The following is a 21319-nucleotide window of genomic DNA, read 5'->3' on the forward strand; positions in this document are numbered from 1 at the left end:
TAGAAATATATGCCGAAATCAATTTACATTAATAAACATTGCAGTTAACTTTGGTGTTAAAACATTAATGTTATTCTAATATTACCTCAGATTCTATATAACTTCCTGCCTGGAGCAATGCAAGGTGCATTCTATTCAAAATGTATTTGTCTTGGGCAATCAGAGTGCACAGGTTGTCAAACTCGTTAGTACTGCCATCTGCGTATGTCTTCACTCGCATCGCCCAGATGTAGCACTTCTCTTTCATATCACCCGTATTCTGATTTATTCCCGCAGGAGTTTCAAACTTTCCAGAACTTTCTCCGCCAGTCTCCTTTTGAATTTGTGGACTTTTACTTTCTTCTTTCGCCACACTGCTTGCTATTTTTTGTACCAAATCCTCTAATTGTTCTAGCAAATTTGCAGTTTCTGGAGTTTTTGCCCTGTCTGCCTCCTGCGTTGACGCTCCCTCCTGCGTTGCTGCTTCTTCTTGGCTTGAATCAGTGAAGCCCAGGCTGAATGATGGCATTGGATCTGTTTTAGGAACATACGATGCTGTCCGTGCCATCATCATCAGCGCAGCAGTGTCTTCTTCGGCTGGATAACTGCGTGATCATGTATAACGTATTATAAGAGTAAGAATATACGGATGATAAGCAAAGATTGATTTTAGTCTGATGAACTTACCTTTTAGATGGAGCTGGGGGAAGCGTAGGTGTGCTTTCTTCAAGTTTTGGGGGGGGGGGGCTCAGGAGTGCTGCACGGCACAGAAAATTAATCATGACATAAAAAAAACTATTCAGGAACAATATACACCGAAACTGTAAGCAAATATACACCCAAACTGTAACCCAATATACACCCATACATTGATTTTACTCTAATGAACTTACATTTTAGATGGAGCTGGGGGAAGTGTGGCTGTGCTTTCTTCAAGTTGTTTGGGGGGGGGTTCAGGAGTGCTGCACAGTTACACAAAATTAATCATGGCGTAAAAAAAACTATTCAGGAACAATATACACCCAAACTGTAAGCAAATATACACCCGAACTGTAACCCAATATACACCCAAACTCTAAACAAATATACACCCAATACTATTTCTTACGTTTTTTTAGTTCTTTCAATTTGTAGCAGAGGGGTTGGTTCAAACTCTGTCTCAGGTGTTTCTTCAAATTTTGGCACGGTGGTTGTTTGGGATACTGGCACGAAAACTTGAATCGGAACTCTAAACAAGAAGAAAAATGAAAGGTTAACAACGCCTTTGAAAATAATAAGGTTATAAGGTTGAAATATTCTTGAAAAACTCACATTGCAAGCGCTTCCAACGGTGTCTCTTCCCTCACAACCATTATATTCGAATCAGCCAGCTCACTGGCTGACTCTTGAACCAGACTCAACCTAAAATACACCCAAAGAGAGTCAAAAAATACACCCGAACAATTCAAAAGGAAGACAGGCTTTGTTTTTTGAGAACTTACATACTTGCAGTTTTTGCTTTTTTTTCCTGCCTTTTTTTTCTCGAATAAAATAATAAAGGGCTTTTTTTTCTAAAAAAAATATATACAGAATTAGAAGTAGAAGGTAATAAAAGAACAAAAGTAACGGTTAGTTGAAAGAAAAATTACATGCTCTCTGCCGGCCTGTTTACACTACTTTGTTCTGTGTGTCCTTGAGAGGAAGGATCATCACTTCCCAAGTTCACGTCCGGTATTCTAAACAGATTTCACATTATTCAGACAAAATATGATACAGGTAAATCATGATAACAAGATTTTATTAGATAATGCTTCTTACGTTTCAGAGGAGACATAGCGACCTTCTGTCGATCGCATGTCAGCTTCCTTCTCCCTGCGAAACAAGAAACAATTATTAGCAAAGAAAACACACTAAAATCTGAAATATACACCCCAAGAAGATATACCCCTCTGCAGCAGATTTTTCATTGTTTTCCCTTAACAATTCATCTAGATCTTCACTTCCTATTTCATATCTGTCACTACATTCATAAAAGAAGATGTTAACAAAAATAATTATGATGATAGACGGTAATATAGCTTACGAAGTACTGTACCCATCATAGGATTGATCTTCTTCAGGAGATGAATGCTCAACAATAACCTTTTTCTTTTTGGATTGTGTTCTGGGTGGAAAAAACAAGTATGAATCAGAAATAAAAAATTAATTTTATCACAGAATATTATCCAAAGAAGTGCTTACTTTTTTGGTGTTCTTTGTGTCTTTTTCTTTTTTTTTTGCTTCTTCACCGGTAATGATTCTTCGCTTCTATAAGTTAATAAGAGACACTTCAGTTAATACACGAAATCTTGATAATTAAGCCAAAAGAAAGGAGTAATAATTTCATAACATTACTCATCAGTTGATTCAGATTCTGAATCAGAATCCTCATCCTCTTGACTCTTCTTCCTTTTTTTGGAGTCCATTCTGGAAGGCAAACAATCATTATTTAGAACATACTAAAGATATAAAATACACCCAAATGAATGCACATGATACAACCAACTGAATGGACAATATACACCTAACATAATAAACGAAATACACCCAACTTCATAAACAAAATACACCCAAATGGTTCCACAAAATACACCCAACTCGATAAAGAAAATACACCCAAGTATGGTACTTATTTTTTCCCCTTTTTGCTGGGTTGTTTTCTTGGTGAATCCTCTGAGTCTTCTTGAGTCTCAGACTCAGAGGTAGAACTGTCACTATCAGTTATTTCTTGCTCCGAAGACGATGTTGAACTTGCCTTCCTTTTTTTGTTTTTTTTTATTTCTTATTTTTTTTCTCTATTTTTTTTCATTTTCTCTCTTGTTTGCGCCATCTTTACATTCCCCTGAAACATTAGAAATTTTAGTTAGCAGCATTCAGGTAAATAAAATACACCCAACATATTATGTTCACTTACCATATTTTCCTCTCTTTCTGCCGTCATTCTTTCGTCCAACTGCTCCTTACTCCAGTTGGCAATCCAGGGTTTTTGCGGTCTTTCAGCCCTCTTCTTGCCTTTATTTTTAGAAAGATGAAAATAAATTATCATCAGGGCAAAGAGGCAGCCATCAATTGCCTTTTTCTTTTTCTCCTTGTAGTCGGTTATGCCCTTGACGATAAAACTCAAAACATGCCCTCCCCAGTTTCTCTCTGTTATGGTGTCCATCTCAAAAATTGGCGCCAGGTGTACAGGCGAGATTTTGTTTATTGTCGTTAGTAAAAGGAACGCCATCTGTATATAGAGGATGAAAATTCTCTTGAACATTAGGCGATCCTCTTCGTTACCAACGCCAATATCCATCATCTCATCTGTAAGACTTTTGAGGGTCTTACCCTAGAATCTTCTAAAAATTTCTTTGTCATCGTCAGAAAATTTCTTATAATTGACTTTCTGAGGAAATAGACCTCCTACAAAAAGGAAAACAACAAAGTATGAATATCAGTTCAAATACATCCAAGCATCAACTAAAATACACCCAAGCGTCAGTTAATATACACCTATAATTTTTAGCGAGTTACCTGTTGCATTGATGCCAAGCGCATCACCTATTTTTTTGTGTTATTTTAAAAGAACCGTATCCGGTTTCCAGTCTGTTCTCCCCTAATTTGAAGTTGTTAGCCAGCTCCCTTAACACTTGGTGATGCACCCTTAGTGGTGGGATGTGCATCAAGCCACCGAATCCCAAATCCCTCACAATCGTTTTCTTCTCCTCACTCATGTTTCTGAATTTATCATTTAACAAATGTGTTGCACACTTAAGGTCTTTTGTTTGCTGTAAACAAAAATAAAATTATAGTCAGATATGTTTCTATTATATAAAACTGATTTCATCTAAGACATATATTTGTTCTTACATTTCTTCCAGGTTCGTTTCTCGCTGCCATTTTTTCTGAAATGAAAAATACACCCAAAGTTATCAGTAAGATACACCCATATATATGAGTCAGATACACCTATAGATATCAGTAAGATACACCCATAGATATGATTCAGATACACCCATATATATCAGTCAGATATCACTCAAACATGCATCAATATACAAGGTCAAGCAATATACACCCATGGACAAGCAAATATAAGAACAGTTGCAACTGCTGACTATTACAGTATATCAGTTCAGAAATATACACCCAACAATTTGTGCCATATACACCCAACAAATTACCTCATATACACCCACCAAACTACGGAATATACCCCCAAAAATCAGTTACCAGAAGAACTAGAACAACAAGAACAGTAACACCTAGAAGAACTAAGAAGAATAGTGTAACATAGAACCAAGAATAACAGTAAAACCTAGAACAAGTAGAACATCATAAACTGTAAAATGAGACGTAGAGCAAGAAGAACAGTAAAACGTAAAACAACGTAGAAGAACAGTAAAACCTAGTTCTTCAATTTCGAAATGTGGAAAATATACAGGAATGGTAATGTAACGTACCTTGAGTATGATAGCTTTGTTTTCTCTGGAGATTCTTGATCGAGAGTTCTATGTTGTGTTGATGGAATTTTCGAATATTAGCGACGAGTTATATATTTTCAGTATCGAATGATGCTCGAAAATAAAACGTTTGCTTTTTCTCTAAATGGCTTTGAGAAGTGGAAGAAGTGGAAGAGTCTGCCATTAAGGGGGCGGTTTACACGAAGCGTAACCGTTTGAGTAGAGCGCGTGAAGGTTACGCCCCATTTAATGCTCTTCTCTACGCGTGTGGATTGTTTGTGGGCTGGGGGCTTGGATAACTTGTAAGGCCTTTTTGCTTGTATGTGTAGCAGGCCCGTTTTACCAAACGCTGTAGCTTTTAAAAAGTCGTCTTTTAAAAGACAGCTTTCATAAGCTACTCTTAAAAAGTAAAAGCTTTACCAAACAAGTCTTATTCAAATTATACGGTGAGCAATTCGAATTTTATACAATACTCTTCTACCCATTCTTGATAGCTCATGAATATTTTTTAATAAATTTATTTAAATTATGCCACAAAAAAATATTTTATTGTATGTAAAATAATTTAAAATACATTTTTTAAGCCATTTTTTTAAAATTATTTTGCATAGAATAAAATATTTTTTGTAGTATAATTTAAACAAATTCATTAAAAAAATTTATTAGAATTTGTTACGAAAATGGAGTAATTCGAATCGACTAAATTCGAATTATGGTTGTCTAATTCGACCCTACTTGATTCGAACTACTTGTGCGCTTGGGTTAGTCATAATTCGATCTAGGTTGATTCGAATTATGAAGAAATATAATTCGAATTTAGTTGATGCGAATTACATTATAGTGTACTCTGATTGATGAATGAGATTCTTATTTGACTGATTTGTGTAATATCAATCTCTCCTTAGCATATATGTGTTTTTTACCCATTTTTATGTGTTTTGTATTTTAATTAATATAATTATTTTTTTATTAAAATATTAATCTCTTTTATAATAGTTAATTTTACGTTTTCATAATAGTTAATTTATCTATTTTTTAAAATTTAGTTACAATGTATTTTAAAGATTATCATTTGAAAAAAAATTATTAACTGAATTAAACATCAATATAACAAAAGAGATTAATAATTTAATTTTTTTATATACTAAGTAAATTAATTTTTTAATAAATATATATTAATCTTTTTATAAACAAACTATACATAAATATAATAAAATAAATTAAACACATGATACATGATTTACCAGTAGCACAAGTTATATACTAGAAGTTAATAATATAAATAAATAAATAAATATCATTTAGTTAGTATTTATTGTTTATGTGATTAGAATATAAACGATTTTTATTAAAATTTTAATTTTTTTTAAATTGAATAATAATAATATATTTAAACACAAATATAATAATTTTTATATTTAAATAAAATTTTTTAATATGAACTAAAAAAATAATAAAATTATTTTGTTCTCTATAAATATAAAATAAAATAATTTTATACATTGTATAATAAATTTTTATATATAAAAATTTTTTTAAATAAAAATAATAATTATTAATATTTTTTTTATTTTATCAAAAATAAGAGACTCGAAATTTATAACTTTTTAATTGACTATAAAAAAATTATTAATATCAATAAATAAGTATCAATAAATTTTATAATAAAATAATGTTTCGCATAACCCGGATTTTATACTAGTTATTTTAATATATAAAAATTAAACCACTTAAAAAATGTTATAAAGTGTACTATATATTCTTTGGGTTTTTGCAAACGACGTAGCAAAAGGGGTGCTGTTAAATAGGAACCAGCTATTTAGGTAAAGAGATTCGTATACATAAATTAGGGTTTTCGAGAAGCCGTCGTCTCCGAAGAAGAGGAGCAGCAGCACAGTCACTTCTCCTTCTGCAACCCTAATCCCACCTCGCCACCATGGGTCGTATGCACAGTCGCGGGTTCGTTTCCATTCTCTCATTCTTCTTCTTCTTCTTCTTCAATAATCTAACATATGAACACCCGCTTCTTCCTGTGGTTTCAGCAAGGGTATTTCCTCTTCTGCTTTGCCTTACAAGAGGACCCCTCCTAGCTGGCTCAAGATCTCTTCTCAAGATGTAATTTTCATAACATTTCATATACGTCGCATTGTTCAAAATTGTTTTTTGTTTGTTTATTTGTTCCCTTCAATTTAATTTAAATTTGTGGTTGATTTTTCAGGTGGAAGAGAATATATGCAAGTTCGCGAAGAAGGGTTTGACCCCATCCCAGATTGGTGTCATTCTTCGAGACTCTCACGGTATTGCTCAGGTCAAGAGCGTCACCGGAAGCAAAATCCTCCGCATTCTCAAAGCTCACGGTAATCTTTAATATCAAATATCTCTCTGCTTTTTTTTTTTCCATTAGGGTTATGGGGTTTTATTGTAAAAAAATCAATTTTTATTTTCACCCGCTGGTATTTTGGTATTTTAGGACTTGCCCCTGAGATTCCCGAGGATCTCTACCATTTGATCAAGAAGGCAGTGTCGATTAGGAAGCATCTTGAGAGGAACAGAAAGGACAAGGACTCCAAGTTCAGGTTGATTCTTGTTGAGAGCAGAATCCACAGACTTGCTCGTTACTACAAGAAGACCAAGAAGCTCCCACCTGTGTGGAAGTAGTAAGTGCCTTTGAACACTATCAATTGTTTGATTTCCCTAATTGCTTAATTCGTGATTACTCTTTGAGGATAGTATTCATCAATTGGCTTAGGCTTGGTTTGGTAAAACTTTTCGAAGAGGTGTTTGTCCTTTTCACAAGCATTTCATTTTGCTTTTGGTAAATTAAAAAGTCCAAGTGTTTGTGCGTGCAGCTTTTAAAAGTTAGGGTTGCTTTTGAAAGCACATGAGAGGGAGCTTTTCAAAGCTGGTTTGTGCTTACCAAATTTTATTTATTTTCACGCACATATTTCTCGATTATATTGACATTGGAATCTTCATGTATTTCTAATTTTTCATCCTAACCTTCACAAATTCTAACACAATCTTCATGTATTTTTTATTTTTCAATCTAATCTTCACAAATTTCAACACAAATACATCTCTATCACATGTTAGGATAAAATAAATTTGTATGATACTTATATAAAATTTTAAAGTTAAAAAATAAAGTTTTTTTATTATGTTTATGTTTATTATGAATTTTTTATTTTAAAACATTATATGAAATTTTAAAGAATTTGAAAAAAAATTATTTTTCGTTATAAATATATTTATTATAATCTTTTTAATTTTTAAAAGCTGTTTTACCAAACATAATTGTGGTATTTGTGTTTATTAAAAGTTATTTTTAATTTGATTTTCCCAAATGCAAGTGCTGCACCTTTTAAAAAGTTGTCTTTTAAAAGACAGCTTTCATAAGTTACTTTCAAAAAGTAAAAGCTTTACTAAATCAAGCCCTAGTGTGCTAGAACATTGTATCTAGTAGATGGCATTTTAGCTAGAATTGTGATATAGGTTAACTATATGCTATTTATTGGATAGCAACTGGTTTCTCTGTCAACGCACTATGATATCTTTTCTATGCACACATAGCCAGCCATTCTTATATGTGAAGCTTGGTAATATTTTTCTATAATTTTTGACATGCGCACACTTCTTGCTAGTCCAATAGTGGGAAGTGGACAACTAGACATGCATTCTTGTAAATGGTGCTTTGTACTTCCTCCATTTTGACTTGTATCTTGATATGATACAATTTCGGTGTATTGGATACAAGTTTTTATCCTGTTACATTGATTTATGAATGTTTTGAACACGCCAAACGAATTGATGAGGAATGTAGGGAGTAATATGCCGGTATGGTAGATAGTTAGATACAGGTATTATATTATGCTTGGTCATGATTACATATCTGTTTGTGTTCTCTTCTTGTTATGCATCCTTGTAAAGAGTATTATTATGCTCACTAGTCCTTGTAAATTTGTGTTTTTAATTGCCTATCTTCCCCATTTGTTTAGAACAATAACACTGTCTGCCCTGTTATTAATAGCGACATTGGTTATATGCAGCGAATCAACAACTGCCAGCACTCTGGTTGCATAGAGATTGATTGGATTTTCATCTTTTCTGCTTCTCTCTGCGGTTGCTGCTGGAGTACTAGTAGTTGCCATATGATTGAGGGTTTATTAGGAGGATAGATAGGGATGTGGTGTCTTAGTGTTTGCTGAGGATACTTGAACTTGTTTAATTCATGGATGTGTTGTCATTTTCTCTTTTAATTGTTTTAATTAAAGAACGAGCTGCTGTCATTTCAAGACATGGCTGACTGCAGTTTTTGTTTTTTATTAATGTATGCTTAAAAGTTTTGAAGAATCGCACCTTTTACCACATTTGCTCATCTTATGAATTTCGTTTCGGAAGACATCTTTTTTTTCCCCATTAAACGCCGCGGTCAAATCAAAATCATGGTAGTTTTTCTTCTTTTTCTAGTAACTCCACAGCATGGATAATGTATTTTTTGGGGGTTATATTGATGTTTTCCGAGATTTTGGTAAGTGCAGCAAAATAAGCAGATCCGCGATACAGCCGACACTGTCAGAACTTGTGCCCGAAAAATGATATTGACGTAATATTGGGAATTCATGAATCCTAAATTGAACAAATTACAAGTATTTCTTAACTATTATTTTCGATCCATTCAAATGTTACATTCTGAATTCAACTATTATTAAGCACACCTGAGATCAAATTGGAGGTGCGATTGAGATGATCGAGCGTAAGTCCGTCTTGTTTTTTTTTTTTTGTGACTAAATAGAAAAGAAAGAAAAAAAAAAAGAGACAAAACCAAATTAATTGGCTAGGTTCATATCTAAATCTATTAGATGTTGAAGCTCACTCCATGGTTGGCTCCAATGCGAGTGAATGTCCGCGACAGAAGCAGCTGCTTTAGCCATACAATTTGCAACACTATTTGCAGTCCTCTGAATTAAAAGAATAGAGACTCTCCAATTCCAATTCATAATCTCCTATATATGCTTTGCCAAATCTCATTCCGGAATATCCTTACCAAGCATTCTTTGGTTTATCAAGAAAAGAGCTTCTAAACAGTCTGTTTCACAAATAACCTCACGAAATCCACTCTCCAAAGCAAGAAGTAAGCCTCTCCAAATTGCATACAATTCAGCAAAAAGAACACTGCACACTTCGACTTTCCCAGTGCATCCTTTCAACCAACATCCATCAGGATTGCGAATGATACAACCAAAACCAGCATAGCCAGAAGGAGCAAACCAGCTAGCATCACAATTCAATTTAACAGAATAAACTGGAGGTGGAACCCAATGCAAACAAAGTGAAGGAGGAGACAGAGATTGATACATAGCAAAAATAGTGTGAAACAGACTATTTTTGGGTAAGTCCGTCTTGTTTAAGTACAATGCAAATATTTTTGGGTAAATGAACAAAATTATATACGAAAGAATTTGAAAGGAGCAAAAGTGGAGCACTCTGTACAGATTGAAGTGATATGGAGAGAGAGTATAAATTTCTTTTATAGTTATTTTTTATTATTTTATTGTTATTTAAAATGTGGGTCTTACTTTTATTAATTTCTCTTTCATCCTATTAAAAGAAAAATCTATAAATTTATATCTTTACCATATAATTTACCAGCAAGAGTATATACCAAAAGTTGGTAAATATCAAAGTATTCTTCCAAGATAATTTTTGATGGATAAAAGTGTCATGTTAGAAAGAGTTTGATATTTATAAATTTTTTGTGTATTTTTATCCATCAAAAATAATTTCAAGGTGTATTTTGATATTTATAAACTTGTGTATTTTTATCCATATCAAACTTTCATGTATATTTTTGTTTATTTATTCAATTCTTTTTTGACATTTTACAATAGACTCTTGGGTGGTGAAAGTTAGCTACAATTATTGTAATGCAATTTTGCTAACATTTAAAAGGTGTAAGGTATAGTTAAATTAAAATTTTATATTTTTTTATTATTTAACAATAATTTTTTATTTGAAAAACAAGACTCCTTATTAAGTAAGGAGTATTGCAATCTTTGTTAATTAAAATTTTTTAGTTCTTTATTTATTATATTTTATATCAATGATTTAGAATTTAGATTTAAAATTTAGAATTTAGGATTTAAAATTTAGGGTTTATGGTTTACAGTATAATTATTAGAACTGAGCCGGTAATTGAACCAGTCAAACTACTAAGTTATTAGGGTTACTGATTCAACCGATTGACCCAGTCATAATTAAATAATTATATAAAATTTTACTATCATCTTCATAATAAGTGTCTTTATTTATTTTTATACTATAATAACTATAATGTCTTATTTTAATAATTTATTAATTAGTTTATATCTACTATATTATTATATACTACAAGTCTACAACTATTTATTAAGAAGATATATTGTGATGAGTAAAAAATTTTTGTTTTCTTAATTTATAAATTTCTAATAAAATTTTATATTTATAATAATATTTATGCATAATTAAAAATATAATTAATTTAAGAATGAGTGATAAAATACAATAAAATTGATAATGAAAACCTTATTAATTTATTATTATATATATAATAATTAGCACATACAAGAGCAAAGAATAACATAGCTTGATGGCAAGCCACGCAGTCTTTAATGCTAAGGTTATGGGATTGAACCATGCCGCGCTGGAGTAAGGAGGACCTTTGGAGCGCTGGTTCACGAAACAACCCACACCGGTTTCATGAGTTTGGGTTGAATTGGCTAGTTTCATGTGAGTTTCTATCGATTCGGCCGGTTCTCAACTGTTTAATGGCTTGTTTGGTCCATGTTGCTACCCAAACCATCCAGACCATAGATTTACCGATTTTTCAATCAAACTGACTGATTTGGTTTGGTTCTGATAACTATGGTTTAGAGTTTAGAATTTAAGATTTAGATTTTAGAATTCAAGAACTATACTCGTTAGTTTCGCCGGAGCACAGTAACATTCGCCCAAAAAAGTTTGATCAAATTAAAAATATTATCAAATAGTAAAAAATATTTTTACAATTTAGGAAGAATTTTTATCATATTACAATTGTACTATCTACATTATATGGATTGGAGTGTTAGACAATAAAAAATGAGTATGATCATAATTTAATATGGCTGATGAGGATGTATGGATGCACAACCAAATAAGTATCGGACAAAATAAGAAACGAATATATAAAGGGTCACTCTAGTACGGAGGACCTTTAGAACGCTAGTTCACGGAATGACCTAGCCTGATTCACGGGTTTGGGTTGAATCGGCTGATTTCATGCAAGTTTCTGTCGAACCGACCGGTTATCACCGGTTTGATTGGAAAATCAGTGAACCAGGCAAACCACAAGTTCACTGATTTTCCAATCAAACTGATCGATTCGATCTGGTTCTGATAACTATGGTTTAAAGTTTAAGGTTTAGGATTCAAGATTTAGACTTTAGAATTCAAGAACTAGACTTGTTAATTTTGCCGAAACACAGTGACATTGACCCAAAAAAAATTTGATCAAATTAAAAATATTATCAAATAGTAAAAAATATTTTTACAATTTAGGAAGAAATTTTATCGCATTACTATTGTACTACTACTATCTATCTTATATGGATTGGAGTATTAGACAATAAAAAATGAGTACGATCATAAGTTAATATGGCAGCGATGAGGATGCTTGGATGCACAACCAAATAAGTATTGGACAAAATAAGAAACGAATATATAAAGGGTCACTCTAGTACGGAGCACCTTCAGAGCACTGGTTCACGGAATGACCCGGCCCGATTCACGGGTTTGGTTGAATCGGCCGGTTTCGTGCAAGTTTCTATCGAACCGGCTGGTTCTCAGCGGTTCAATTGCTTGTTTGGTCCGTGTTGCTACCCGAACCAGTCAAACCACCAATTCACTAATTTTTCAATCAAACTGACCGATTCGATCTGGTTCTGACAAATATGATTTAAAGTTTAGGGTTTAGAATTTAAGATTTAGACTTTAGAATTCAAGAACTACTCGTTAGTTTCGTCGGACCACAGTGACATTCACCCAAAAAAAGTTAGATCAAATTAAAAATATTATCATATAATAAAAAATACTTTTACAATTTAGGGAGAAATTTTATCGCATTATTATTGTACTATCTATATTATATGGATTGGAATGTTAGAAAATAAAAAATGAGTATGATCATAATTTAATATGGTAGCGATGAGGATGCTTGGATGCGCAACCAAATAAGTATTGGACAAAATAAGAAACGAATATATAAAGGGTCACTATAATATGTCTATGTTACAGTGGCTATGGTGTATTAAAAAGTGTTGTTAAAATTAAAGTAACACTTCTTTATTATTTAACAATGCTTTTTAAAAAGTGTTGTTAAGAAAAAGTATTACCAATATGTGAATAAAAATGTGACTTTAATTTTAACAACACTTCATAGCCATTGGAGTCACCATAAACATTATTAGAATTCACCATATACAAAAGTATAAGTTGGTGTAATGTGTGTTGTTGAAAAAATATAAAATGCTATTTAGATAGTTTAGATATGTGAAAAGAAGACCAACACACCATTTTGTTAGGATTATGGATTAGTAGATTCATATGGAAAATAACAAGAGATGAAAGGTGTTATGAGGCATATTTGAAACAGACTTATGAATAAATGGGCTTTATGAATGAGGTCGAAGATGATGGTGAGGGCGTGATGTGCCTTTACGTCAACTCCAAGACGGTAGTTAGGGGGTATCTGCAAGGGATTTTGATACCTAAGTGAGTCAAAGTTTAACCAGGCTTATGAGATTGGGATTGAGAAATACTTTTAATAGGGTATTTATCGGGAAGAGTGATGATCCTGAATTTTCAATTGTAGATAATGAGTGGTTTCTTCTTTTATTGCATGGGAAGTTAACCCACGTTGTGTAAATATTCCTTTGTGAATAATAACTGAAGTAGTGAGAGGAGCAGTGACTTGCTTCCCAAGTCGAGTCGAACTCAGATAAGAATACTTGTGCTCCAAATAGTTATGGGTAGGATAATCCGGATAACTCCTGGACTATTCTCCTGGAGTCTAATTAGATTTTATTGGATATATTTAAGGGGGTCATCAGTTTATGTTGGGCCATGACTTTAATTATTTGGACAATAGTGTGACCAAAAAGTGTAAAAAAAGTTAAAAAGACTAAACCAACTTGGGTTAGTCGACTGGTCAGCTCACTCGTCCGCTTAAACAAGTGTCGGGAGTTCGAATCCAGCCTTGTGCATGCAGCAACCTATTGGCCAGTGACAAACCCTTAAATGGAACTCAGATCCGCGACAGATTAGTCATTGACCTGTTAGGTTAGAGGATACCGTGGCAACCAAAAAAAAAAAAAAATTTAAAAAGACTACACATAAAAGAGACCTATGTAAACAATCTTACTACAAACATGATATATAGTAGGGCATAATGATATTATTTGATTTATGTAACCAATTCATCTTACTGCAAGACTTTGTTGTTGTAGTCTAATAATAATAAAAATGTGACCTTAATTTTAGTTACACTTTTTAAATGTTGCTAAAATTTCATAGTTACTGATTGTATAATACCATTCCAGGATTCACCGCTCTTAGGGTAGCTAGGGTGTTAAACCCTTTGGTTGGTTCACAGGTTAAGAGAATATAATGGTATGATCAATTTCCAATTGTAATAAAGAATAATTTGCAAAGATAAAGAAGCAGTAGGAAATTTAACGAGAATACGCTCCAACAAGAAGACAAATTGTACAGAACAACTCCCAATAACAGCCATGAAGTACAAACATGAAGCCACCAAATTTGATGGCTCACAGTTTTACATCTAAATTTCAAATAACTTACAGATGAACATATCTCACTGCACTATCCAAAGGTTCTCAGAATCCAATTCACAAAAGAGGTCGATCTTAGATAACTTCCCACCTTACATAACTTGCCTAAATTCCAAAGAATAGTTGTCGATAATGTACAATGAACTGATATAACGAAGAAGATAAAAAAGAACAGCATATTCCCACATGAAATGTACACGAGTTTCTGTAGGCACAAAGTGTTTTTCCTTTGTCAAACCACTGGGAAAGACATATAACGCAACTTGGTGATTCAAATGACAGCATTCTTCGCTTTCGAGTGGCTGGTTATCTAAATTATTGGATCCCGTGCTTTCAGGGCTATGAGGTATCTCACGTTCAGTGGATGGATTTCCTGAAGTTCCCTCACCATCCTTACGTGACTTGTCTGTATCATCTCCATTTTTTTCTTTGCCAGAACTTCCTCCAAGACCATCTTTTGGAATATTATGAACCAAGTCTGGCCTAGCTTCCACACCGACACGCCTAAGGTGCAACTGCCATGATACAGGTAAAGTTCAAACGTAAATCCAAGAGCACAAGACTATCCCAAGTAAAAATGAGAATAGAACAGATACCTGAAGATGTAAATTGACCTCATCTGGCCGTGAAAGGAAAGGAAAATCTCCACCCGTTTTCAGATATGCACGTCTAGCCTCCGGATACCTTTCACTCAATTGGTCTTTAAGTAGTTGAGGAATTGCACAGTAGTCATTGGTCTTTAAGAATGGAGCAAGACCATGTGGGAAAACAAGAAATTTTAGTTATGTAATATCTTAGACCATACTATTTGTGTCATAGTTGAAAGGCAAACCAGAAATTAGTTGGGCTTATGCATACATATAGTTATGCTTTTTTCTTCATGAAGTGAAAAGTAATATGTACAGACTTTCTGGTGGAACATGATAATAACTGTTAGCAGAATTCCGCAGATCAACTAGAGGGTAGGGCTGTTATAGAACTCAGATCTGGTAATAAAACAGCATGCTGAAAAAAGTGGGCAATTTACTTAGATAAAATATTTTGATCCCAATATTACCCAAATATCTTAGTTGAAAACAGGTTACACATAATTCGCTTGAGGCAGAAACGGATTGGAGGTTACTCTGCCACAAGCTACTTCGTTGGAGGCTGCAACAAATTACTTGGGGAAGCATGATTCGTGAGTAATTCATTGTTGGCAGCAGCAAATTACTTTGGGATCATAATCCGTGGCTCCCCGCAGTGAATTATAAACAAAAAGGTGGTTTGTTTGAGGGAGCAACGAATTAGTGTGTTGAATGAATTAATTTTTAGTACATGTACGTATAAACGAACTTTTAGAGTATAATACTCCAAAATTTTTAAAATACAGCATAGTGGATTAAGTCATTAAATACAATTTTGGAATATTATATCTTCTCAACAATACTCCCATCAGCTATACTGTATTTAAAAAAGTTTTAGAGTACTATATAATAAAAATTCGTGTATAAATACAAGTATTAAAAACTAATTCATTCAATGCTTTGAACCACTCTTTTATCCATAATTCGCTGGTGAGAGCCACGAATTATGATCCCAAAGTAATTCGCTAATGCCAACAACAAACTACTCACGAATCATGCTTCCTCAAGTAATTCATTGCAGCCTCCAATGAATTAGCTTGTGGCATAATATCCTCCTCATTCATTTCTACGTCCAGCGAATTAAGTGTTTTTCGTAGTTTGTTCTTGGGCCGAATTATATAGATTCGTAAAAGGAGAAAAGTGTAACATGTTTGCAATTAGGACATTTAGGTAATATTGAGATAAAAACATTTTATTTAAGTAAATTGCCCGAAAAAAGTAAAAGAAAAACCTTTCAGAAAAGCGCATGAAGTAAACAAATTAAGAATGAGATGACATACATCCATTATGGTGATAGCTGAATCTGAAAGAAGAAGGGGGCCAACTGAAGCATCGGCTGTTGTCAACGACAGTCTGGAGGCCAAGTCTTCTCTTGAGAGTGTTTCCACCTGAATTACATCACACATCATAGAATCAATTTTACAAAACAAATTATCCTTTGCTTGGAAAATAGAAAAGCTTAGACAAATGCATCCTATGCGAGATAAAGGTTACCTGAGAAACAACAAAGTCAACTGAATCCGCAATAAATGGTTCATGGGGACCATCACGAATTCCTGTTAAAACGTATCGCTTAAGCAAAAAAGAGGGGGTCCAACTCGCACTGTAAAAGCAAAAGTAAAACCAGATCAGTTATAGGAAATCACTATATCAAACAGATAATGCAGAGTTAATTTACAGTTTTAGGTTTAAACTTTGAAGAAGGTCAGGGTAAAGGAGGATTGTTCCAAGATCAGCAAGTGCTTAAATTAGTTTTTGTAGAAAATAGGAAATCTACTGGGAAAATTTGGGATAAATTGTCTTCCATCAAAAAATGAACTCAGCATGTTACACGGCAATGTGACACAGTGCTTGCAGTCCTATTTTGTATAGACAAAAATGAACAAGGATGCTCTTTGTTGCTAGAAATTTTACTAGGTCAGCATATATTGCAGTTTATCATTCATAAATTAAAAGGACAATCACAGGTATTTGCTAGTTTTCAAAACTATAATTACTCTCTGCAATAGAATACAAGAAAATTACATTGGAGCCCATGGCATTGCAGCAGAGAAACTCCGTGTCTCCAAAAATGTGTTTGATAGAACCAAAGACCGAACTCTTCTTGGACGATGCAGAGCAAAAAGTTGTGCCAGGAACCCACCAAGTGATGTTCCATATAGATGTATCTATCACATAGATGGTAAATTAGAATATACTAAATACTTTTTTCTCAAGTTATCTGAATCAACGAAAAATTACAACTCATAGACAAATGTTTGGGTGTAGATGTTTATGCTAGGAGGAGAGATATGCTGTAAAAGGTATTGAAAACATGTATGATGTGTATGATGCAGAATACATTTCATACTCAACAATGCATTAGCCCCCTAATGAAAGAGTTAATAATTGAAGGAATAAGGGAAAGATCAGGGTTAGTTATTATCAAATGGCCAGTTAATGTTGTAACAGACTTAGTTACTGATGCAACTGCAATAGTTCATATAAATAGGAGGAGTCTTCCCAATATTTTGAGAGCCAAGGAATCTGGAATGTCCTACGGGAGCTGTGGGAGATTTCTGTTGAGTGCATCGAATTGTTTGATACCCATATAAGCATAAGGTGGCTTCAAAAGCAAATAATTTATATATTTTAACATTTAGATAGAGACATTTCATAAAATTTTATGATGTAAAGCAGCTGAAAATGTCAAAAAGTAAAAATCAATCTGACACACAAAAGTTAGAGGTAGAAAGCAGTGAAAATTTGAGATCATACATGGTGTACATCAATAGCATCCAAGAACTTTTCAAATACTTGAATCCACTCTGTATGATTCCATACACGAGGAATGTCAACAGATATGACACGGTAACCCTGCAAAAAGTGAAGACTTCGGTTATCCTTCCAAACTTGCAATTTATGAGAACTACTGAAGGTCTTTACAACCAAGAAATAAACTAAAACTGATCAAACTCCTATTAGAAGGTAATACTTGACAATAATATTTTGTCGCAAAGCAGTTCTATTCATTAAGAACTTTGTATGTATAGTCTTGCAAATGCACAATCACTCCCTTACTATAGAGTGGAGTGGATGATTTACAAACAATCTAAAAGTTGATATATATCATGAGTCACAACAAATATCTTTTTTAATGCATCTACAGAATCCAATTAATAACAGTTGGAATCAATTTTCGTTACAAATTAACGCTGTAAATAGATAGTTAGTAGACCCTTTAATAAACCAACACATTAGCATGTGTTTGTTATGATTGTAACATGAAGTGATAGCTAGCAGACCCGTTAATTAATCAACACAAGTTAACCGTTTACTACATTTCATGCAGTTATCTGATATCTCGGCTATTGCTCTCTCTCTTGTTTAGCCGAGCTGCTTCTTTTATTTATTTATTTGTAGTTAGTCAGGTCATTGTGTAGCTTATAAAGTCAAAGGGTTACATCAAGCTTGTAGATTTATGCATGACTTTATGTCGATACACACTGGATAAACATAGTAAGACAAATATTTAGGCTGCTGCAATGTTCAGTACCTTCATGGACAACGACATGATCTGTTTGTAGTATACATCAGCTGTTCCAGCTGTTCCAGGGAGACAAATAAGTGGAGGCACAGCTTTTGGACCGAAATCATAATATCGCCATTGCTTCGTGCCAATCTGCAAGAAGAGCAAGTCCCCACTCAAATTAGGTATGAACTATCAACTATGAACTATGAATTACTCAAGCAGAATCTAACTAAGAATGCTGCAACATGATTATCATCCTGAAAACCTTGTAGGATTCAGGGCATGAACCAATCCATTTCAAACAAAAGGCATCCATGTAATCTAAATTCTACCACTACAAAGCGCCAATTTATTAATGCTATCAAAGAACATCGAATCACCAACAAAAAAGAAAAAATAGTAAGCTATGGCATAAAACCTAGAACCAAATCAGAACGATAATTGAAAAAATGGAAAAAAGAACGCACGGGGATTTTGTGAAGAGGGACTTGAGACTTGAAGTGGATGTAATCACCGGGCGCCGAAAAGACGCCTTTCATGGCTGAATTCTTGAGCCGCCGCCGAAGAGGTTCCTATCAACCCAATCTTGCCCGCCGCATCAGCGATCCAAGGTTGGTACTTTCCTTCAATGGCGTTGAACTTCTTTGAAGGAACCGATCTTTGTACCCCTGTTTTGTTGCTCGTAACTGTTTCTTTTTGGTTCTTTAATTACAGCGATGCACTCTCACAACTCCAGAAACACTAGCAGACACAAAACCAATGCATTATTGGGATTGGAATGGACTCCAAATGCACTCTCAAATCACGCTCTGTACAATTATTATTATTTACATTCACAGTGGGTACATGTGGAATAATTCCATTGCATACTTAATCAACATTAGTCATTAGGGACATCGCACGTGCTATTTAGGCAAAACGAGATAATTACTCCTCTCATTTGCTTTTCAGTGAAACGAAAATGTTCGGTGTGACTTACTATTTCAATGCAAAAAAAAAAAAAAAAAAATCAATTTCTTTAGGTAGACAAGGAATAATGAACTGTACTTTTTTATCAACGTGAATAATGGACTGCATTTTCGATCTTCAGAAGGTGAAAAAAAATCATTATAAATTATCTTTATAAAAATTTTATTTTTATCTTTTACACTTTAATCATTTGATATAGAAGTTACAAATACGAGTTATAATTTGATATTATACGTTATAGTTCGGTTTTTATGAGCTATAACTCGATCGAATAATACTTCAATCCTAACGTCCAACCAAACGGTACAATGATTGGATACGTTATCAATACTCTTCAAACTGAGCTAAATGCTCAAACCGTAACTGACGAAGATCTCACCGTACAAAAGCAAGGTAAAATATCTTCTTTTGGGCAGAATTAAGAAATAATATTAACTTAAGCATTGGAGTGCCTTTGCAAGTACAGTTCCTCCTCTCCCCATTCGCGAGTTACGAAGTGAAAGCTCGACCAAGAAAAGTTCATAGTTCGGTATTCAGGAGGAAAGCTCGGCAACTTATTGTTAACTGCTGACCTGCTCTCCATTATTTCCAAGCAAGAACAATTGGTGCCCACCGTGGGGCCGAAGAAAAAAAATAATATATATATATATATATATATATATATATATATATATATATATATATAAAGCCCTCTCTTATTCTCGGCCCCATTACCTTCACGTACACCCATGGCCGATGCACAATCTCCTTTTGCGTCCGAACTCCTTCGAATGGTGACCGAGCTACAACAGGCAAACCAGCGCATGGCGCAAAAAAATCAGAGAATGGCTTATCAGATCGCTGAGTTGAACAACGCTCGGATAGAAAACAATAATGGCCGTCAACCACAACAGGAAGACGAGGAACACCAATCTGATCCTTCACATGTTTCCGAAACTATTCGGATTCAACCACAAGACGAAAAAGTGCAGCCTGAAGACAAAGATAAGGAGCCCGACAATTCTGTGGGACCCTTCACACCAGATGTGATGAGCTTCGAGATGCCACGAAGGTTCACCTTACCAATGACTCTTACCCCCTATGACGGGCTTGGTGACCCAAAGAAGTTCCTCAAAAAGTTCCGATCAATAATGATCGTTAATGGTGCATCTGATCCTGTCTTATGTCGTTGCTTTCCATCTTATTTGGATGGCCCTGCACTTGACTGGTTTTGTGCTTTGCCTGCAGGTTCAATCTCCAGGTTCCAGGAGCTGGCCAAGCTATTTGAAGATCATTTTGTTGGATCTGCTATTTATTTGCATGACTCAGATTATCTGAACACGATAAAGCAAGGCCAGAATGAGAGCTTGAAGGACTATATGACTCGCTTCACGAAGGTCGCAATGAGCATACCAAACCTCCACCCCGATGTCCATTTGCATGCCATCAAAAGCGGACTCCGGCCAGGAAAGTTCCAAGAGACCTTCCCTATAGCCAAGCCGAAGACCCTGGCCGAGTTTCGCGAAAAAGCCAAAGGACAAATCGATGTAGAAGAACTCAGACAAGCTCGAAAAGCCGACAAAACACAATACAGGGACAAGGATAAGATACAAAACAATAAGAAGAATTTTAAACTAACTCCTCGATTTGAATCCTATACACAGTTTAACACAAAGCGGGAAGACATCATCAAAGAGATCTTGAACTCAAAATTGATCAAACCCCCGAGGAAGGCCGGAACTTATCAAGACACAAGGAACATAGATAAATCTAAATACTGTACTTTCCACCAGAAGCACGGCTACACCACTGACGAATGTGTGGTCGCAAAAGACCTTTTAGAGCGACTAGCTCGGCAAGGTCACCTCGACAAATACATCAGTGGCCATATGAAGAAGAGCACGCCATCCTCTACTAGAAACACTT

At 34.2% G+C, this 21319-nt stretch overlaps 2 protein-coding genes across 2 annotated transcripts; one reads left to right on the forward strand and one right to left on the reverse strand.

The window, feature by feature from the left end:
- Nucleotides 1-6181: 6181 nt before the first annotated feature.
- Nucleotides 6182-8792, forward strand: LOC112721859 (small ribosomal subunit protein uS15). The gene is made up of 5 exons (XM_025772884.2): nt 6182-6401; nt 6485-6557; nt 6661-6799; nt 6913-7099; nt 8489-8792. The coding sequence occupies exons 1-5, from the start codon at nt 6379-6381 to the stop codon at nt 8520-8522; spliced, it is 456 nt and encodes a 151-aa protein (XP_025628669.1). The 5' UTR covers nt 6182-6378; the 3' UTR covers nt 8523-8792.
- Nucleotides 8793-14220: 5428 nt separating this feature from the next.
- Nucleotides 14221-19448, reverse strand: LOC112721862 (uncharacterized). The gene is made up of 8 exons (XM_025772887.3): nt 18913-19448; nt 18470-18595; nt 17692-17790; nt 16960-17102; nt 16429-16537; nt 16215-16322; nt 14905-15045; nt 14221-14823 (listed from the first exon to the last, which is right to left on the reverse strand). Exons 1-8 carry the CDS (start codon nt 18982-18984, stop codon nt 14401-14403), a joined length of 1221 nt encoding a protein of 406 aa, XP_025628672.1. The 5' UTR covers nt 18985-19448; the 3' UTR covers nt 14221-14400.
- Nucleotides 19449-21319: the final 1871 nt, after the last annotated feature.

Source organism: Arachis hypogaea, chromosome 11 (assembly GCF_003086295.3).
Source record: "Arachis hypogaea cultivar Tifrunner chromosome 11, arahy.Tifrunner.gnm2.J5K5, whole genome shotgun sequence".
NCBI lineage: Eukaryota > Viridiplantae > Streptophyta > Magnoliopsida > Fabales > Fabaceae > Arachis > Arachis hypogaea.